Source organism: Chelonoidis abingdonii, chromosome 4 (assembly GCF_003597395.2).
Source record: "Chelonoidis abingdonii isolate Lonesome George chromosome 4, CheloAbing_2.0, whole genome shotgun sequence".
In the NCBI taxonomy this organism is placed as follows: Eukaryota; Metazoa; Chordata; order Testudines; family Testudinidae; genus Chelonoidis; species Chelonoidis abingdonii.
The window spans coordinates 150,132,889-150,153,971 of NC_133772.1; the positions used below are offsets into that span (position 1 = coordinate 150,132,889).

Below are 21,083 nucleotides of genomic sequence, written 5' to 3' on the forward strand. Positions count from 1 at the left end.
CCAAAACAAACGGAGTTCCGGAATCGACATGGCGAGCCGTGCACATCGATCCCGCGCGGTGAAGATGGGTAAATAAATCGATTTTAGATATTCGATTTCAGCTACGCTATTCTCGTAGCTGAAATTGTGTATCTAAAATCGATTTTCGCGCATAGTGTAGACGTGGCCTTAGACACCTCTCCCTCCCATTCAATGCATAAGGAGCCTATTTACCTAACTCAGGCTTTATAGATCCCATTGTTGTTATTCCAGTGATTTACTAGGCTCCTGCATCCCTTTGTGGATCCAGGCCTATCTGCCTGCTCTGGCTTAATAAAACAAAAAACAGCTACTATTTTATAAATACTCCCATTTACAGTGAATGCAGGAATCACATGCCTGACTGCTGTGGTTGAAAAGACACTAAGCAAAATACATCATTATCCACTCCTAAATGCTTAGATCAGTTGCTGTGAATGTGACAATACCCAGAGCACTTCTTAACTTAAAACTCTTAACCTTCTATCGCTGCTGAGAATGTGCATCATACTATAAGGTATATATACTTTTGTACCAGCTTTAGATTGCAGCTTTGAGGCAAGTTTCATTATTTAGGATTTGATTCTGCAACCTGTACCCATGTGCAGCTGCTCTTATGCAAATCATCACAGTGAAGTCAATGGGACCACTTACACAAAGGGTAATGAGCTTTGCAAAGACAGGCTCTTGGGCCCTGATTCAGCAAAGCACTTAAGCATGTGCTTATGTGCTTTGCTGAACAGGGATGGGCTTAATGCTATGCTGAGACAGTTTTGTTGAATGAGGGCCTTAGAGATTAAAGTTGAACAGGCCTTTTCTTCGTTGTGAAAAGCAAGTTTCTGAGCGCACAGAGCTCAGTGAGTTTGTTTGATGCATGATGGTGAATGTGGATCAATCAATTTTCTGTCCCAAACCACCAAAGAAATGAGACTGTTGGGGGTCCGTCAACGAAGGGTATTAGCTTGATGGCACCATGAGCCATCAGAAGCAGAAAGACAGGTTTCAGAGCAGTCAATAGTCTTGGACAGGAGTAGAGAGGATCCATGTGAAACAGTTTTGGGGTGGGAGAATGGAAATTGCTACCCCTCATAACACCCAAACTCAGACCAGGCTCGGTGTTTGCTGTACACATACACGATTATTTCAAAAAAGCTGGTATCAGACAGCAAGGAGGCTAAGGGACTAGAGAGAGGCCTTTCAGCTGAACTTCATCAAGAAATGGTGGCTATAACTAACTCATGCCCCACACGTGTGCTGTGATTATTAGGTCTGGGACCAGCATGGCTAGAGACAGCACGTACACACACACAGATGGTTTCTGAGAACCACACACAATGCAGAAACCAAATCAGCAAATCCAAAGCTTCCTTAAAAACAAATGCAACAATCCCCATGTGCTCTCTTTGCTATATTTCACCTGCAGAGCTTAAGAGGGAAAAGGGGACGAAATAAAGGACAATAAAACTCCACAGATATAGACTACATCCACCAAGTGTTAACCAAACAGAACAATACTTTCTCACGAGGCAACTAAAGCTACACACTAAGCTGTACGAAAACTCAGTCACATCTGCATTTCCTTCCCCCCTCTTCCTTGAAAGTTTAAAGAAATACAAGGAAAGAAAGCCCAGCTTTTGGGCCAAATCCTTATTCTGTGGAAGGATTTTAAGCAAAGCTGACATTGATGAGAGGGACAGTATGAAATGATATAATTTTTGCATTGATTGTTGAAATGCATCTTGTGTTACAGAGAGCTGTGGAACTGAGTTTTGCACCAATGGCTCACTTTTAGTTGTCGGTGCTTGCTTCTTCACTACAATGTGCAAGATGCAAACAGTTTAGATTTAAGGACTCTCTTATCACATTTCTATTTCATATAGATGCAATGGCCAGGCACCTTTCATTTTTAGTCAGAGGAACTATTTACTCCATATATCATACAGAAAGAGAACACCTTGAAGTAGATCTGGAGTTCATGAAGATGTTGGTTGTCCTGTCCCATAATGTGTGTTGCAGGGTGACTGGCCCTATGAGGAGATGGATCCAGCCCCGCCTGTGATTGGTGCAAGGCCTCCTGAGGAACCCTTTTTAAAGCCCCGTTTAGAGTGAGAGGAACTCCGGAACGCAGGTCAGGCTGCTGTGGTTAGGCCTGGAGCAGGGCCACTCCCAAACAGGTAGCCTAGAGGGCTACAAAGAGCAGAGAGGCTCCCACAGAAGCCCTAGGCTAGGGGACAATTGCAAATGACCACAGGCAGAAGTGTATTTGAAGGAAGGATGGACAAAGCCATCAGGAAGGGAGGAGGGGCTGTGCCTGTCCTGAGACTGGGGCATGGGACAGAAGATTCCTTTTGGTTTTGTGGTTTGTTAGCCCCCTACTCTCCTTAAATAGTTACAGGACTAGGACATACATTTTAATCCCCCCTTACAATCTAGCTCACACCATTCTTTGTATGTAGGATTTTCTCCCAAGCCCAAACGCCATAGCCCCACTCCAGCAAAGCCTGTAAGCAAGTGCTTAACTTTAAGCACAAATTGTCCTACCAAAGTCAAGAGAACTCCTCATGCACTTAAACTTAAATAGAGAGTCATTTTACGTGATTGGGGCTGAAAGGCAAATACCCTAAGCCACCCTACAACAAGCCAGTGGGTCATGAGAGAAAATATATTTCAGCTGTGAACATCCAAAGGCTACTATAAATCAGGAGGATAATTAAAACATGGACGTTATGAAAGATACATTGGTAAGGACACAGGAGGGTAGAGATGGAAGCCAGCTGGTTTAAAGAAGTGCCATTTATTTACATAGCTGCCAGGATTAGCAGAGGGTTTTTTGGCCCAAGCCCACAAACATTTACTGTCAAGTATATTTCCAGCATCAGATTCAGGCCCAGAAGGGGGGAAGGACATAGAATGAGCATTTGGATCAGTTCAAGTAGTTGTATAGCATTTCAAGATTCCTATCATTAAAAACTTCGAGCCCTTCTTATTCAAACCCTTTAAGGAAAGAAAAATTCCTCCACCAAACTGCAATGACTCAGATGCAATTAAGACAGAGATAACATCAGCAAATTTCCCTGCCCCCCCCCCGCCCCCAAGTCTAGTAACAAGCAATTCCAGGAGTTCAAAACAGGATGCTGCTGCAGCTGCTTGCCAGCATTCTCAGTTATTGGTGGGTGATGTTTTGTTTTGATTTTGTTGCTGTTGTTTTAATTACCAAAAAGGCAATTCCTTAGCAGCTCCCATTTAGAAAGTGGCCTTATTCATTTGACAAGAGGTAATGTACAATCTCAATGCATTTAACAGGAACAATAATTTAAAAGTTCCCCATCGTTTTGTCTTACTGCTGTTCTTTATAGCCACAGGGACAGAGAGAACTCTGCAGATTCAGCTGACTGCCTGCCACACCTTTTGGAAGATTTATTGAGATTTTCACATCTTTGTCTTGCTCAGAGAGATTGTGTGGCATGATTAGAGACATTCTGGGAGAGACGGGATTTGACAAGCTTCATGAAGCACTCCTGGGCTGAGCAAGTTTTCCCAAACTATGAAAAGGGACATATCAAGCCATTAATCCACCTTATAAAAGTTATGTCTAAAGAAATATAAACTCCCTCCTTGCTGCAGCCAATTCCCAATATTTGAATGAGTTACTTATTTTGAAAAGTAGAAAGGTGTTAGTGCAACCTGCTTATTTATGAGCAAAGTAATGGCAAGTGGGGATAGGGTGACCAGACAGCAAGCGTGAAAAATCGGGACAGGGGGTCGGGAGTAATATGAACCTATATAAGAAAAAGACCCAAAAATCAGGACTGTCCCTATAGAATCGGGACATCTGGTCACCCTAGGCGGGGAAGGGAAGGAAATACCTAGGTACAGCAGCACGTTTTTCACCATCTTATTTTAATGGTTGCCACCTTTAGTTTTTATAATTCATTCTCCCTAATAACAACCAGAAGGGAGTGATTTTAGGATTAGTGATTGATTGCAATATACAGATTCAACCAGCAGGATTGCACGGGTAGAAGCAGCACCATGGAACACAGTTAATCTCAGGAGGGCACTCTTCTCTTCTAGGGTAAATCTCTGGACTATTTGTTGTTTTGGAAAGTGTCCTTTTCAATGTCAGCTGAGTGTCCGGAAAGACAGCTGGAAAGAGCTGTGGATAACTCACAGAGAAGGCTGCCTTTCCGGAAGCAAACCTTAGAGTGCAAGAACATGAAGCACTCTAAGGGTGGCAGCCCTCAATCACACAACCCCTGACCCTGTAGTTTAAATAGGGAGGAGCTAGGATAGAGCTGTTTTAATTTTTAAAAACTAGGGGTGTCAAGAAAACATAGGGTTCCCTGAGAGCTCCACCATCCCGCTCAGAAGTCAGACTCCCCAACCTCTGCTGTGGCATCGGAGAGGAACCACCTAGCCCTCATGACAGCAGCGGGGGGAGACAAGCTCGACTGCCGGAAAGCTACTCATCAGTAGCTACTGGGAAGGACGAACCAGGGACCAGCCCTGTACCCACACACAACCAGGACAGGATCGAACAACTGTCATCCACTGGGTGATTGGAGAGGCACCCACAACCGCACCAATACCAGAGCAAGTGCCCTTCCACTAGTGGCCATCTTGGGCTGTGCCCTCACAGTGAAGGCAGGGCAGCCACAGGGTCCTACCTTCCTACTGGGACAGCGCTCCCAGCTCCTGTGGGGGAGAAGAAGCAATGCTGCCTCAGAACCAGCTCCTCTCTCCCACCAAGTCACAGCTTCCCAGACCAGAAAGGAACACTGTGATCACCTGCTCTGACCCTCTGCATACCACAGGCCATAGAACTTCCCCCAAAAAATTCCTACAGCAGCTGCTGGAAAAACATCCAGTCTTAATTTAAAAGTTGTCCAAGATGAAGAATCCACCACAACCCTCGCTAAATTGTTCCAATGGTTCATTACTCTCACTGGTAAAAGTCTGTACCCTTTTCCCCAGTCTGAAGGTGTCTAGCTTCAACGTCCAGCTATTGGATCATGTTAGAAGTTTCTCTGCTAGATTGAAGAGCCCATTTTTAAATATTTGTTCTCCATGTTGATAGTTTTAACCTATGATCCACTCAGCCATTAACCTTCTCTTTGTTAAGCCAAATAGACTGAGCTCTTTGAGTCTATCACTAACCCTTTAATCATTCTCATGGTTCTTCTCTGAGCCCTCTCCAATTCATCAACATCATTCTTGAATTGTGGGCATCAGAACAGGACAGTTTTCCTGCAACAGTCACACCACCTCCTCCTCCTCGAGATTCCTGTTTTATGCATCCCAGGATCTCATTAGCCCTTTTGGCCAGGGCATCACACCGGGAGCTCACGTTCACCTGGTTAGCCACCACGACCCCCAAATCTTTTTCAGTGTCACTGCCTCCCAGGAGCAGTCAAGAGATTCAGCTCCACCCCAAAGAGAGGAAAAGGCTGATATAGGGAGCAACAGATTGCTGAGATAGCTCCTATTTCTGTTCCGCTCCCTGGGGTAGCACCACTCTGACAGGGAGAAGCCAGTGGCTGCCATGCCTGAAGTGGGGAGATCAGGGTCGCAGGTTCACACATGTAGCAAAACCAACTGCGGCTCTCCATGCTTTCTGCAAGCCCATCTCCCAGTAGACATGGCTCTTTTGGAGTGGATTGCCTGTCCTTTCAGGGAGGGGGCCCTGCTGTATATCAGGGAGACTGGTGCCTTTCTGCCACTTGGTTATATAGAATTAATATGGCAAGGCCCCTACAGGCAGTGGTAATATTAACCGCCAAAGTTGTGGGGCAAGAAACTCACAGGTGTCAGAGCAAGGTTTATTCCTTGACACCTACATCCCATCCAGCTCTGCACAAATCCTAACTATTAAAAGAAAGAATTGAGCCACACTGAGCTATGACTGACCCATTTCTCTCCTTTCCCACCTCAAAGTGCAGGTTCCAAACACAGGAACACCTCAAAGTCACCTCAGTTACTGATAGTTCAGATGCAGAAAGTGTCGCATGGCCACATTCCGTGTACCTTTGTGTGGGGGCAGCGGTGGTGCACTCCCAACCACTGGTTCTAGAGCAATGTAACAAACTTTAAAAAAAGTATTAAAACAGACTGTTTATTACAGCATATGATGTGTTATTAATTTACACAATGATATATAAAAACAGCCATTTGTGATGTACAGTAACTTGACAGTGACAGGAATATTTAAAACTATTGATATTCATGCACGTGACATGCATATGTTTTTAAAAAGCGCTTTTACACAATATACTAAAGAGTTACTGAGCCTTTCCCAGCTGGTCCAATGGTTTCTTCTGGAGAGCAGTGTATTACTCTGGTGGGAGTCCCACTCAAGGAATGCACCTTGAGGTCATCCATAGCAGAGTGCCTTGTGGAGCAGGCAACTCAAGAAGGAGATTAAGCGAGGGCCCTTTCAATTATGTGTGTTACCATAGCACCTAGGGGCCCTAGTTGTAGATCCAGAGTCCATTGTGCAAGGCACTGTACAAACACACACATGGAGGGGGAGGAGGTTGCAAGAAGAGTTTACAAGAGAAAATCCAGCCAGACAAAAGGAGGGACATGGTCAACATGCAGGAACAAGAGCACAAATATTAAAGGATAAGATCAAACATTAGGATCCTCCACTTATGACTTGTTGATCTCCTGATATTGCAAGACCCAGAGTTGGAAAGAATAGGCTAGGAAGATCCATTCTTGGGAACATTACTCTTTTTCAAAGCCTTCTGACACCATGCACTTGAAGCTGTCACCACTGAAATGGTAGGGTTTTAAAAAACCATGAAAAGGCACTAGTATCCACCCAAGATTTGAAGCCATGTCATAATTTACCTTAAGTTTTAAATATTTGTATTAAAAACAAAATCTATGAAAATATTTACACAAAAGCACCTTGTTTCTTTAAGTAGAAACAGACGCGTTCCATGAGGACAAGTCATTTCATTAGACAGTCGTCATCAGTTTGAGAGAGCCAGATCGGAAGCGAAGGATTTTCTTCTTGAGGTTATGTGAGGCTTTAATTTTGACAAAGGCCTTTGCTGCATTTTCGTGCAGCTCCGGACCGGCCACCGTTTGGATAGGAAGAGTCTGGACAAACTGAGACCAAATAAGCCCCCCGCTTTCATCAGAGTCACTAGTCGTCGTGCTCTCCCCAACGAACTCCACCTCGCTCAAGCTGGACTCGCTGTCCCCAAAGCAGTTTGTGGTATAGTTACTCTGCTCATCTTCACTGGTGTCCACTACGGTGGAGTGGAACAGGGATTCGCACTCTGCTGAATACTCAGAGTCACTAGCAATGTAAGCGTAGGGGCTGACGTACGGAAGGGGAACTTGTGAATAGACCCCTATGGCTTCTCTCCTGTTTCTTCTCGCCCTTCTGAGGGCTTCCTCATAGGAAATTTCTGCCGATGACTTCCACCGGCGATAATCTCCTCGCTTGTGTTTAGGTTTGGCCACAACTGCTTCTCTGCCATATCCGTGAGATTTGATCACAGTTTTATGGAGGCCAGCCTGCCTGCTTGGGAGGCTTGGCTCCAGCTGTGAACTGCTGCTTTTCTTCCCTCTCACAGAGGGCTTTTTAAGTTTCTTATTTGTATCCAAGTCATCAGGGAAACGACACTTTTTGCCAGTTGGCTTGGTTTTCTCCCGCATGGTTGGCGTGTTGCTTTCCAGCAGGCTGGCCAGGTGGGACCTTTGTTTCAGAGTAGAGCTCTTCAGAATTTTGACACTTTTGGTGCCTTTGTGAAGCTTAAGGCTTTGCTGTTGAGCTGGTATGTACTGAGGACTCACAAGCAAGCCTTCATCCAGGCTCTGAGAGGAAGAGCCCTCACTCTTGAAATCCAATGTGGGTCTCTCCTCCAGAGGAGGTGAAGTGGGGTGAACCGCTTGCAAGCGGTTTTTTAGCAGTAGCTTTTTGGGTGGCTGGGTCACTTTATTCTCCTGCTGCAGTGCTGTATGCCTGCCAGGACTTTCTTTAGCAGACATAGCAAAGAGTTGGCCATTTTCCTTTGGGATATCTCCTGTCGTAGCTACAGGACACCAGTTTACTTCTTGAGGTGCTGGTTTGACGTTCCTTGACAGATGTTTGCTTTGAAGTTCATTGACAGCGCTTGGTGGGTAGGCTGCAGCTGTAGGCACCTTCCTGCTTTCCAGCTGTTCCCCATTAGATTCTTTTGGCTGCTGATTTAATGATGAGAAGGTGCCATTATCCAAAGCGGTTGTTTCCCTGGAATGCAAACATGCTTGTTTGGAATTCTTCAGGTTCACAATGTTAGTATGTGAAACAGCCGTGGTCTGTCTAACACACATGCTCCCATGTCTCAAAATGCCTTTTGTGGGGTCAGCATTCAGATTTGTTCTCGGTTTGTTAGTCCTCACAGAATGCATCTTTTTCTGAATAAGGCTCAAGATGTAACCATCTATTTTTTTGTTGGCTGAAGGACAAGATACAGACCATGAGCTCTGCAGGAGAAAGGAATTGCCTGTTTTTACTGAGTCTAGTTCAGCTCCAATGCAAACATCATTAACATTGCAACCGCGTCTCTCTTCTTCTCTCCGGGGATTACTGGTCACTGGTAGAAGAAACATTGGACTCTGCACGGCTACTGCATGTAGGGGACTGGGGTAACGGTACACGTCATTCCCATTTTTAGATACCAAGTCACACTGATACTTTGGATGTACATCTGCAACCACATCAAGGGAATTGGAGTGCGAACGACAGACAGCACCTGATGCCGGGTCCTCGTGCTGGCCTTCTTTATTATAATCCATCCAGCCTATGAGATCTGAAATGCATTTGAAAAGAGTTTAAAGACGCTGCCATTGTGTAGTTCTGCTTTTATTTAGTCTTTTCAAAGATACTTTTGAAGACTCTGGCCTGGTCTACACCCACACCACTTTAACTAGAGCAATATAGTTGAAACTCTACAATCCTCCTAGTGTGGATTCAGTTATACCAGTATAAAGATGCTTATTCTCAGGTCTACATTATAATGTTTTGTTGATATAGCTACTAGAGGGACAAGGTGGGTGAGGTAATGTCTTTTATTGGACAAACTTCTGTTGGTGAGAGAGACCAGCTCTCGAGCTTAGCTATGTCAGCCAGAGTGTGGGAAAAAACACTTCCCCATGTGACATAACTATGCCGACAAAACCCCCAGTGTAGACGCAGCTATGGCAACAGAAAAGTGATCCAATAAAAGACATTACCTCATTCACCTTGTCTCTCTAATATCCTGGGACCGACACGGATACAACACTACAGCAGACAACTTGGCTAACATCAGTGAGGGAGATGATGTTGCTAAACAGGCAGAAGAACTTCTGTTGGCATATGCTGTGTCCACACTAGGAGGCTCTGCTAGTACAGCTATACTGATATAGCTAGAGCAGCAGAGCCTATGTACTGTAGTCTAGCCCTTATATTTCTGTTTAGGAAGGGGAATAAGCTACACTGGTATAAGGTGCCTTTATACCAGCAAAACTGTATCCACACTAGGGATTGTAACAGTATAATTAAGCTGGTTAAAAAAAAAAATGAAATTCACACCCCTAACCAACTTAGTTATACTGGTACAAAAGCCATATAGAACTGGCCTTGGAGAACCTTCTACACTGTACCAGAGGCCTCTAGAATTCTACATTGACTTTCACAGTCTCCACATGAATTGCTAGATGCAGAACTGTAGAAAGCCTGAGGATGTGTGTGTTACAAGATATATTGCACTGCTAAACCCACAACTGACCAAGAGGGAACAAACCAAATTACACCAGTAAAATTGTTAACAGTCAGCTGAAGGGCAATATTAACCAGCCTTTTCTTTAGGAACTTCAGGCTGATCATGGAATTCCACCTTTTTTACTTAGAACTGCTTTTATAGGGCTTCAAAATGTTCAGATTCCGTTCAGGAAAAGATGATCAACATGCAAACACGCATAAGAGAATCTTCTGGGGCGCAGGGGATGTCAAAGACAAAGACTCTTTTGACTGAACCTCGGGAGTGGGAGTTGAGAGACAAAGTTCTATTCCCAGCCCTGCAAGAGACATCCTCGGGGGCTAGTTACTTAGGTCAAAATGTTCAAATGCGAATGCCTTACTAAGGCCATATTCAGGCACCTAAGTAAGAGGGCTGATTTTATCAAACATGCTTAGCCCCCACAGTTCCCACAGACTTCAGTGGGACTATATATGAGAGGAAGTGCTGCTCAGAGAGCAAGAATGGGGCTATCAGGATCTTAAGATAACAGATGACTCACTCTAGGTCACATCACAGTATTCCTTAAATTCTCTGTTACAGTCTAATATCCACAGAGAATTGTCAAGAAGACATCACTGAAACATGCCACTGTGGGAAGTCAGCTAGAGTGCCATAATCTGTTTAAGAGTTTCGTATTTCCATTCTGTATAATGAAAACCAGCAACGTAATCTGCTGTTGATCTTTGTGCAGGATTATTTTTAAACATGCTTGCTAAAGAAGACCTATAGATTGATGATAGGGAATTTAAATTACATCAAGCAGGTCAGAGGGTAATTTGGAAGCTCTCAACATCTCAGAATTCCTACAAAGTCGCATTTCTAGGACAGACAAACTTGAATGATTATGCTCTGGATTCCTAAATGCAAAAGTTCACTCGTAGGCAGTTTGACTTCTATATTGTGGGGGAGAGAAGGGGTGGCTCCAGTCAGGCCAAGGGGGCCGTGCGGAGGGAAACTCAAGCCTGCCTAAGGCTTGAGGGGAGGGGGGAGAGGGGAGAGGTGGAGGGGAGGAGGACACAGCAGAATGGAAGTTCTGAACACCAAGCAATACATGTCTGCTTGTAAGCAGCCTCCAGGATCGAAACTGAAACAAGGTCCTATTTAACCCCTCTTTCCAGACCTATTCAACAAATAAGAGGATTCTTGCAAAAGAAATCTTGTAGAAACCGCCTCAATATATAACCTAAACACACATACACACTGAGATTTACATCTTTAGACTAGAGTAACTGGAAATTCAAACATCCATCTTCCCCTCACCAAAGAGAGAGAAATCTTTTCCATTATTCATAATGGCCATTTGTCCATGCCACACAAACTCAGCCCACACTTCATCACAATTGTCCATGTGCTGAGGAAAGCAGTAAGAGCTGGGAAACTATTAGTCGCTCGCTTTCATAGGCACAAATATGTGCTACCCATAAATGAATTTGGTTCAGGTGGTTTTTTTTACTTTGGTAAAAATTGTTTGCTAAAGGAATTGATAGGAAGTTATACAATGAATTTGCTTATGTGTATATGTACCACTGCCCTCTACTGGGTAGAAAATATAAGAGCTGATCATGTGTTTTATAGATGCTCACAATTCACACCAATGACTGAAAAAGTGGCGGATGAAATCTATACACCATGCCACACATATGTGACAAATACATCAGTCATTAGGGTCTTTTTGGATTATTTTATATGAACATGTAGTTTAGCAAATGAAAAAAGGAAGAGTTAATAGGACCCTGCTAGCCCCAATGCAGCATTTCAATGGATAAGCCAACCTCACGTGCTGGAATATGATGTATCATACTAGCTTTTACTGTACCTGCAGATTTTGGGCGTCCATCCGAGATATTCAAAGATGTCTCCAAAGGGCTGCAAAAACAGGTGCTAGAATGGCAACTGGATAAACACTCACTGAAGACTGAGTTAGAGGAATTGGAAAGTGATCCAGAGGCCCCATCACTCAGCTCATAAAATCCTATAAAAATAAAAACTTGGGTTTATTTTGGTTCTGTTTATTATGCAAAAAAATTCCAATCCCTCTCCCCTAGAAAAGCAATTGTGTTTCTGTGTATTTTGGCTCACTGGATCTCAAACAATTTATACCATTTCATTCGATCATCCCGATTAGTTGTACTATACAGCAGTACTAATTTCCATTTATTGAAAATAAGGCAGTGGGATGTCACTCAGCCTTTGAAATATTAATATCTCGAACAATTTTTAAAAGCCAGATTGAAACTAAAAGCTGTACAGATTGTAAGAGAAATCTCGCTGTGCTTGCCTTCAGAGCTCATTTAACAGGATATTAGGTCTCTTGACAACCATTCTACCAGTAATACTTGGCCACGAGACTGTCTCCAAGTCTCCTTAACCACTGTTGCTGCTTCCTTCGTGTACTTTTTCTTGCTACCCAATTCCCATAAATAAATTAGATGAAGCATTTTGAAAAAGCTTCCTCTATAGCATTATTTTTTTTAAAAGAAACCCACTTTCTGAAAATCAGACACATGATTCTGCAGCATGTTCTCAATAATCCTGAAATTTACCTCCAAATATATTGTATGAAGTCAGTAATGTTTCCAGTGACAGCTGAATTTTTCTTGGCCCCACTGTAACATCACTGACTGCCATACTGTGGACCCTTTATCATTTTCAGCTGTTACATTGCTGAAGGTTCTGGACAGTTTTATAACCGATTGCTGGGTGGATCCATTTTGCAGCATATGGGGCTTACCTGAACTTGGGCGACTATCTGTCTCAAGGTGCTCATCTGTAGTCTTCTCTACATCCAGTCTTAGATCACTTATCTGTTTGTCTAGTTCTTGCAGCTGATTTAATAGACCAGCATCTCTCCTTCTCAAGCAGTTCTGGAAAACAAGAAAAGCAACATGTCACCTTTGTCGTCCAGAAACAAATGGGCCACAAATATCACATGAAGAATAATAGCTTGTAAATTCCATGTCAAGTTCTTTTAAAAAGAAAAAACAAACAAACAGAAATCTTGCCTGGAAGTTCAGGATAAAAATTCAGCTGAACTGTAAGGTAGACATTTAATTCCAGTCTCTCATTCTGTTGCACATTATACTCTTATATTCTTAAAGCAAAAGGCAAGATTACAGGAACCAGAATCAGGGTCCTTTCATTAACTTTACAATGCAATACGTAGGAAAAGTAATCCCTTCTCTTCCCCCATTACAATTGTATTACATTATTGTAATAAGACTGTTTAAGCTATATATGAAGGTAATTTTGATGCTATACAATGGGCAATAAATAATGATTTTGCAAGAAGCTCATTAACCCAAGGTCAGTGTAATCAGTTTCTCCACATATACTACAAATGTATCTATCCATCATCTGTCCAGTTGCATCAGTTTTTATATACATGGGTAAATACACTTTTGCACTACACCCAGCAGTACTCAGATGGGTTTCTGACTGTAGATGCCCATCAAGGGCCCAATCCCAAAACCATTAGGTCAAGGGGAGCCTTTCCATTGTATTCAATGGGTGCTGGCTCAGGCCCAAGACTGAAAGGCCAATACCATTAACTAGACCAGTGGTTCTCAACCTGCGGCCCAAACGGTGCACAGCTGCAGGACATGTGACATCCTCAGGGCCATACAGGTAGTATATATGGTGTGTGGATGCAGCCCACACAACACAGAGAGAGCTGCAGATGCGGCCCACAATGGTAAATAGGTTGAGAACCACTGAGCTAGACAGACTAGCACAATGCACTACCACTTGGGACCAGAAGGGCAAGCAAATTCTTTTTCCACTTCTGACATGAGCTAGGATTTGGATCCAGCCCAGATCTGCAGAGGTGACAGCTTTAGAGCAGGAACTCATTGCACCACCTATTGACCCAGCCCCCTTCTAAAGAAGTATTGGGAATAGTGCATCTGGTTCAAATTTGGAATGTCAAATGCACAAATCAAAGTGTTACCACAAATCCCCAATTCCGAGTAATAATTCCTGTTACTTTTACTGTGGCATTTGGCAGCTAATAATTCCTGAATAGTCACATCACCTTTTTAGAAGGAAATAACCCTACTATATATAAGCACTGAATCAAACACGAAAAAACCTACAAAAGCACTCAAGATTTGCAAGTGAACATCAAAAATCCAACCTCTCCCTTGGTCAGAGCCAATATGCACAAATGCTGAACCATGACTGTGACACAAAGAATGCCATGCACAGCTGTGAGTTATTTTCACTGAAAAATGATCCGCCGTTTCACATCCAGCTCTCTCTTTCCCCACAAGCTACAAAGCGCATTTTCAACAAAAGCATCCCTATTTTAAAGGGCCTGATCCTGAAACTGCACAGCACTCACTACTCCCACTCAAGGCTCAGGATAGCCTCTGGGCCCAATCCAAATCTTATTCAAGTCAGCAGACACACTTATTGACTTCAGCAGATGTGGATCAGGCAGTAGAAGAGCACCACTAGGTTGCATCAGGGGCTTTTCAAAATGAGCAAATATGTTTCTTTTGTAGCAAACCAAGGATAAACTCCTTCTCGCCTCACACCTATGAGTTGCTCTGTTGAACAATGACTAAGATTTTATACTAAGATGCCCACACAGTATAGTTAAGTAAATTTTCTGGCTCTTTCATATCGAGTTACTAGTTATTTTATATGGCTAATCTTTACTCCAAACCCTTTTCTCAAACTCAACAGTAAGAGTCAGCTGATGTATTATTTTAGTTCAAGTCTTGTCACTTGAACATTAATGAAAGCCACACACAATAGCCACAGCTCTGATAGAAATTCAATACAATAAATGCTTTCTGCAGCATGGTCCTGAGTCTCTCCTACCCGCTCTCTCTTTTGCTTTAAAAAGCACGCAGGACATGAAGGGATTTGCAGAAAGGAGCTTGCTTCTTCCACCAAGCACAGCTCCCTAAATCAAGAGGTGCCTTCCCGTTTTGCCTCAGGAATTCTTGCCCCCTTAGGCAAAGCGCGTTCTCCGAGCCTCACATTTCAAATTAAGAACCGGGCCAGATGTAATGTGGACATGGTGAGGAGCGCTCAAGGGACGACACCGGATTAAGAAGGCTATTCCCGAAAGGCAGTTCAACCTAATGGTAAAAACACTCATTTGACGCTGGGCAATTGATCCCTCTGTGAGCAGCCCGGGCTGCTTTTGCGAGCCGTGGGGACGAGCACCGGGAGCGTGGAGCTCTCCTGCCTCCCAGACACACACTGGCACTGACACCCAGAGGAGGTTCCGGCGGGTTCGCCGGTTTCACTGGCACCCGTAGAAGCCGGCAGAGCCCCCCTGAGAGGGAGGGGAAGGGCTGGGGGGGCAGAGACACACGGAGGTGTCACTCTCCCCCGCGGCGCGTCTGTCAGTTACAGAGGGTCCCCGATCGGAGCAATAAGGAGGCGACAGGAAAGATCAGACTCGGCTGGACAGCCGGACTCTCGCGCCCTGCGAGTGCGCCCCCCAGCCCGGGACCTTCACCCGTGCGCCCCCGCTCCCCGCGCGCCACAACCATGGACCCTGGCCCTGTGCGCCCCCGCTCCCCGCGCCCGCCCCAGCCCCGACCCTGCCCCCGCGCGCCCCGCTCCCCGTGCCCCCCCAGCCCAGCCCCTCGCCCGTGCGCGCCCGCTCCCGTGCCCCCCAGACCTGGCCCCGCGCGCCCCGTCCCCGCGCCCCCAGCCAGGACCCTCGCCCGTGCGCCCCCGCTCCCGCGCCCCCAGCCAGTCCCTCGCCGTGCGCCCCTGCGCCCGACCCTGGCCCCGTGCGCCCTCGCTCCCGCCCCCCAGCCAGGACCCGCCCCGTGCGGCCCCAGCCCGGGGCTCGCCCCCGGGTGCCCCAGCCCCTCACCAGCTGCTTCCTCAGCAGGAGGATGTTTCCTCCAGGAACTTTCTCCAGGCTGCGCTGGCGTCCCCTTCCCCGGGCGGCTCCCGCGGGGGCCCCGCGGCGCTGGGGCGGCCGCCGGCGGTGGCTCCGCAGAGGCTCTTCACCAGCAGCTCCTGCGCTGGCGCAGTAGTCCAGCTCTCCCAGCCCGGCCAGCGTGGCCTCCACCGCTCCCGGGTGCGCTGCCGCTCCGCCTCCGCCCTCGCCCTTCTCCCTCCAGCGCGCATCGGCTCCCGGGCGCCGCCGCTGCTGCCCCTGCCCCTGCCCTGGTCCCCGCTCCGGCTCCGGCCTCTTAGCCGCGGCGGCGGCCACCAGACTCGGCTTCATCCCCGGGGCAGGCGCCTCCCTCAGCGCATGGGCGGCTGGGGGTGCCCGGGGCTCCGAGCTGCCACCGCCGGGAGCGGGAGGCTCGTTCCGAGCCGCTGCGGAGCAGGGGGAGCCGGAGCGCGGAGCTGCTGCTGCCAGCGCCGCCGCTGCAATGGGCCAGGGGCGCCCAGCCCTCTGCTCCCGCCGGTCCCGCTCCCTCCCTCCGCCGCCCGGCTCAGCCCCGCAGCGGCAGCCTCGGCTACTGACGCTTCGCGGCGCCTCCCCTCGCTCACCCCCCACCTTTCCGCGCCCCCCTTCTCCCTGCCCGGCCCCGCCGCCTCTTCCTCCCTTCCCCTCTTCCTCGCGGCCCGCGCTGCCCCTCCTCTCCCCTCACATAAGCTCAGGCGACTAAAGCCCCCGTTCAACTCTCCCCCCAATATTGTAGCCGCCCCCCTTGGGCAGGCTGGGTGCTGCCTTCCATTGTTAGTGGGGCCCAGTGTGGGACCCTCAGCACTGTCCATCTCTTTAGGGTCTTCCTAGGGGCTTGTCTCCAGGGGCCAGTTATGGCAATGCTAGCTAAGGTGTTACACCCCTAGAGACAGACCTGCTGCCATGGACGCTCTTCTTCCAGGTTAAGGGGCTTTTTCCAATTTAGCTTATGTCTGAGGGAAACAGGCACTTAGACTGAATAAGAGCATCCACACTGGGGCTTATACTGCTGTGTCTCTGTATCAGTACAGCTGGGGAAAATCTCCCCTGCAAACAAGCCCTAAGCTGCTCATCATCCTCCACAGCCCTGCTCTCTTCTCCTCTAGGGAGCTTAGTGCCACTTGTAGCTCTGGCCTAACAGAGAGCAGGGCCTGGGATTTGCGGAGTTGTTGGAGGCTGTTGGTTCTAGGACAGAGACCGGAAGAGCTCTGTGGAGCTCGAAAGCTTCTCTTTTTCACCAGCTGAAGTTGGTCCCCTAAAAGATATTACCTCAGGTACCTTGTCTCTCTCAGGGGCCACAGCCTGGGATTGTAGGAAGAAGGAGTGAGGAGGTTTGCTTATTTCTACCCCTCCCTTTCAGGGGCAGCAAGTTTGTATAATTTTTGATGGGGCCTAGAAGGGGTCCAAGTCCCTCCCCCCATACACCTGCCTAAGGCTTGGGGCAGGGCCGGCTCTAGCATTTTTGCCACCCCAAGCGGCAGGGAAAAAAAAAAAGACGCAATTGGCAGCAGCTCTCCCACTGCCGCTTCATTCTTCGGCAGCAATTCGGCAGCAGGTCCTTCCCTCCAAGAGTGACTGAGAGACCCGCTGCAGAAGAGCCGGACGTGCTGCCGCTTTCCATTGGCCGCCCCAGCCACCTGCTTGCTGCGCTGGTGCCTGGAGCCGGCCCTGGCTCTAGGAGGGAGATTGGGTGCGGGAGGGGGTTTGGAGTGCAGGCTCTGGGAGAGAGTTTGGGTGCTGGGTGCAGGCTTTGGGCTGGGGCAAGGGGTTGGGGGTGCAGGCTCTGGGAGGGAGTTTGGGTGCAGGAGGGATGCGGGCTCTGGGAGGGAGTTTAAGTGCTGGGTTTGGGCTCTGGACTGGGATAGGAGGTTGGGGTACCGGGATGGAGTGTGTGAGGGGGTTTGGGATGCTGGGTGTAGGCTCTGGAAGAGGGTTGGGTGCTGGGTGCAGACTCTGGGCTAGAACAGAGGGTTTGGGCATGGGAGGGGGTGTACGGCATGGGGCTGGGGATGAGGAGTTTAGGGTGCAGTAGGCAAGAGGCCAGGAAGGAGGAGTCCCCATAGCCCTCTCCCTGCCAGCAGCAGTGAGCTCTGGGAGAGGGGGGAGGGGGAAGGGGGCCCTCAGGCCCTGAATTTGCTGGAGCCCGGGCACCACGGGCCCATACAACGTGCCACCCTTGCTCCCTTTCATCCCCCTTCACAAGCAAAGTTCCAGACACCATGCTGGCTTCCCCGTGAATTGATTTTATTTACTGTACTTAGTGATAGTAACTAGGGACAGAATTCAAGGTGGATCATCTAGACTGATGCCCTGCATTTCAGCAGCACTGCTCATTGCCTTTATCGTCTTAAAATCATTCTCCAGCAGCCCTTCACAGCCATGCTCTTTTAAGCTATGCAGAGTGACTTATGGCCCCTCAGCAGTACATTTGGATACTTAATGGCTTTTAAGGCCAAACACTACTAAAAGAAGAACACCAATGATGCAATAAGGGAAAGCCATTGCCAAGTGTGCATGGTGGGGGGCAGGGGGAGAGAAGAAAATGGCGATCCTTTGAACAGAGCGCTGCCCGCTGCCTAGGAGCTGGGATCAAAGCTCCAGCAAGGCATTGCATTAATTCAACATGCCAAGACAGCTGTAATGAAGCAAACTTTGTACAGTGTGTAAACTAATTACACTCTGAGATCAGCAATTAGGGTGCAGTGGGCACGTGATGGGGGGCGGGGAAGCAGACACTGAAGAAAAAGAAAATGTTAGTAGCCAAAGAGGGTAAAATTGAGCTTTGGCCACTTTAGCAAGTCGTGAGAGGACCGAGGAGAGTAAGTGCAGGAAAGAGGAAAGCATTCAAGGAACCCTTCACAATGGGGGCCTTGTTTGGAAGGATGGGCGCCTCTTGCTACAGTAGCTCTCTGAGACTGAGCTGGAAGGAGGCTGGCTTTTTTTGCTCTTGAGGAAGATTATCATGATTATGGGTATTACAGTAGCTCTGAAAGGCCACACATGCGCTCAGGGCCCCACTGTGTTAGGTGCTGTATCCGCTCTTGGTAAGAGGCAGCCCCTGCCCCAGAAGGTTTAGGATCTACGCAGGCAAGACAGGCAAAGGGCAAGAGGGGGAAAAGAGACCAGAGAGGGGAAGTGACTTACACGAGGCCGCTGAGCAGAGCTGGAAACAGAAGCTACGTCTCCTAAGACGCGGCCCCATGCCCTCTCCATCGGCCCATGCTGCCCTCTCTATAAATAATATGTTTAGCATCAACCATGTGTTCAGCTCTGTAAAAGGCACAGAAGCTTCTTGTCTAAGTGAGTTCTTAGGTTGCGGAAAGCTGCACAAGCCTGCATGGGGATCCTGTTGCCACATGCTGAAAGTACACTAAGGAACTTTCATCTACTCTCATTTCAAAGCAGAGTAGATCAACACTCACTAGGGGACGCTTAGTGTGCAGCCCACTGGCATGCTGTAGATTCACACCACAGCTTGCCCAAACTAAGGGCAGGTCTACGCTTAAAACACTGCATTGGTTTAATGCTGTAGCGCTTACGTAGTGATGCTCCTACTTAATCTATCTTCCCGAGAGGCAGTAGCTATGTTGACAGGAGAGGCTGTCCCATCGACATAGTGCTGTCTACATGGGGAGTTAAGGTCGGCATAACTGCATCACTCAGAGGTGTGGATTTTTCACACCCATGCACATTTATATAAGTATTTTAGGAAAAATTGTCAGAGTGGCCACCAGCAAGAGTTGGTGGTCACACTCTGAGGCCAACAAAAAAGTCTGTTGCGAGAATCCCTGTTAGCTTAGACACAGCCTATGCCAACATAGGGTTCTTTTCATCGCTGTAAGAATACCACCGCCCTGAGTGACAGTAGCTAAGTCAAGGGAACCAATCTGCTCCTAATGGGAAACTATCCTGTAAGGCACTGAAAATCTACCTCTGCTTAGCAAAGGGGCCAACTCCATTACAGAACTATCTGTCTAGCACTAGTCCAGTGATATCTCCCTGCCTCCCGCAGAAAGATTGGCAATGATAGCACAGCTGATTCAGATGCAGAATTTACAAACAATCTCTTTGATGAATATGCAAAAAATTGCATGTGGTCCCCAGATTTGGGACTAGCTCTGAGAAAAAGCTCACTCACTCTCTCTCTCTCTCACCAAAACTAGCAAGCAAACTGGATGGAAAGAGAAAGGAAGAGAAGATCAGCTCCATTTTTAAAAAGATAAGAAGAGGGTCTGATAAAGAAGACAACATTCAGGGTTAATGGAGTTAAACAGAAGTTGTCCAGGGTATTTGAAGCTGACAAGAAGCTAAGAGTGGGCCCATTCGCTCATTGTTCAGTACAAAGCCATGTAATCAGCATCTCTCAGTTAAGAGCCTAATACATCATGTTACAATGCTAACGGGAGGCGATTGTATTCCATCCCAGTGGTCTGTGAACAGTGTATTCAGATGAAGCTGGAGCAGGATCATTTCAATGACACTATTTTTTCCCTAAGTGAATGAATCTTGGTTGAGTAATATTGCAGTGAGTTTTGATTCAGTGCTTGGAGCATCTCATTTGAAGCTTCACACAGCTTTGATTCCTCTCTCTCAAGTCTTGGAGTTTATGTTTACATTTCAAAATGCTAAACTCATGGCAATGCAGAGATCTGTTACGAGAACAGATTTCCAGAGGTGCTGATCACCCACGGATGGCATTGAAAGCCACGACTCCGCACCTCAGCGTGTCAGGCTGGGTGTGATTTCACAGGACTCCCAGTGTCACTTTGTACACGGCTCTGCATTGCAGACAGCAGCACCTTTTCACTACTAAAAAGAACAGGAACACTTGTGGCACCATAGAGACTAACAAATTTATTTGAGCATAAGCTTTTGTGGGCTACAGCCCACTTCATCGGATGCATAGAAATTGTGGAAAAGCAGCATCACTAGCCCCATAACCTCAGCCGTGCTGAACACAACACCATCAACAGCCTCAGGAACAACTCTGACATCCAGGACACACCACACGACCCATTGTCTACAGCCAAGCTCTAAGATACAACCACATTTGCTCCAATCCCTCAGACAGAGACAAACACCTACAAGATCTCTATCAAACATTCTTAAGACTACAATACCCACCTGCTGAAGTGAAAAAACAGATTGACAAAGCCACAAGAGTACCCAGAAGTCACCTACTACAGGACAGGCCCCACAAGAAAATAACAGAACACCACTAGCTGTCACCTTCAGCCCCCAACTAAAACCTCTCAAGCGCGTCGAAGATCTACAACCTAACCTGAAAGATGATCCCTCACTCTCACAGATCTTGGGAGACAGACCTGTCCTCGCTTACAGACAGCCCCCCAACCTGAAGCAAATACTCACCAGCAACTGCACACCATACAACATAAACA

General features: G+C 47.2%; 1 protein-coding gene across 1 annotated transcript in view; it reads right to left on the bottom strand.

Annotated features, from left to right (window-relative positions):
* Positions 1–6,114: 6,114 nt before the first annotated feature.
* The window catches only part of DACT1 (dishevelled binding antagonist of beta catenin 1), a 28,775-nt gene continuing 13,806 nt past the window's right edge, over positions 6,115–21,083 (bottom strand). Inside the window, 10 exon segments of the mRNA XM_032775721.2 lie at positions 6,115–8,825; positions 11,614–11,769; positions 12,529–12,661; positions 15,637–15,665; positions 15,668–15,789; positions 15,791–15,836; positions 15,839–15,869; positions 15,871–16,026; positions 16,029–16,267; positions 16,270–16,364. Of these exon segments, the coding sequence (XP_032631612.2) occupies positions 6,982–8,825; positions 11,614–11,769; positions 12,529–12,661; positions 15,637–15,665; positions 15,668–15,789; positions 15,791–15,836; positions 15,839–15,869; positions 15,871–16,026; positions 16,029–16,267; positions 16,270–16,364 (2,851 nt within the window). The 3' untranslated portion in view covers positions 6,115–6,981.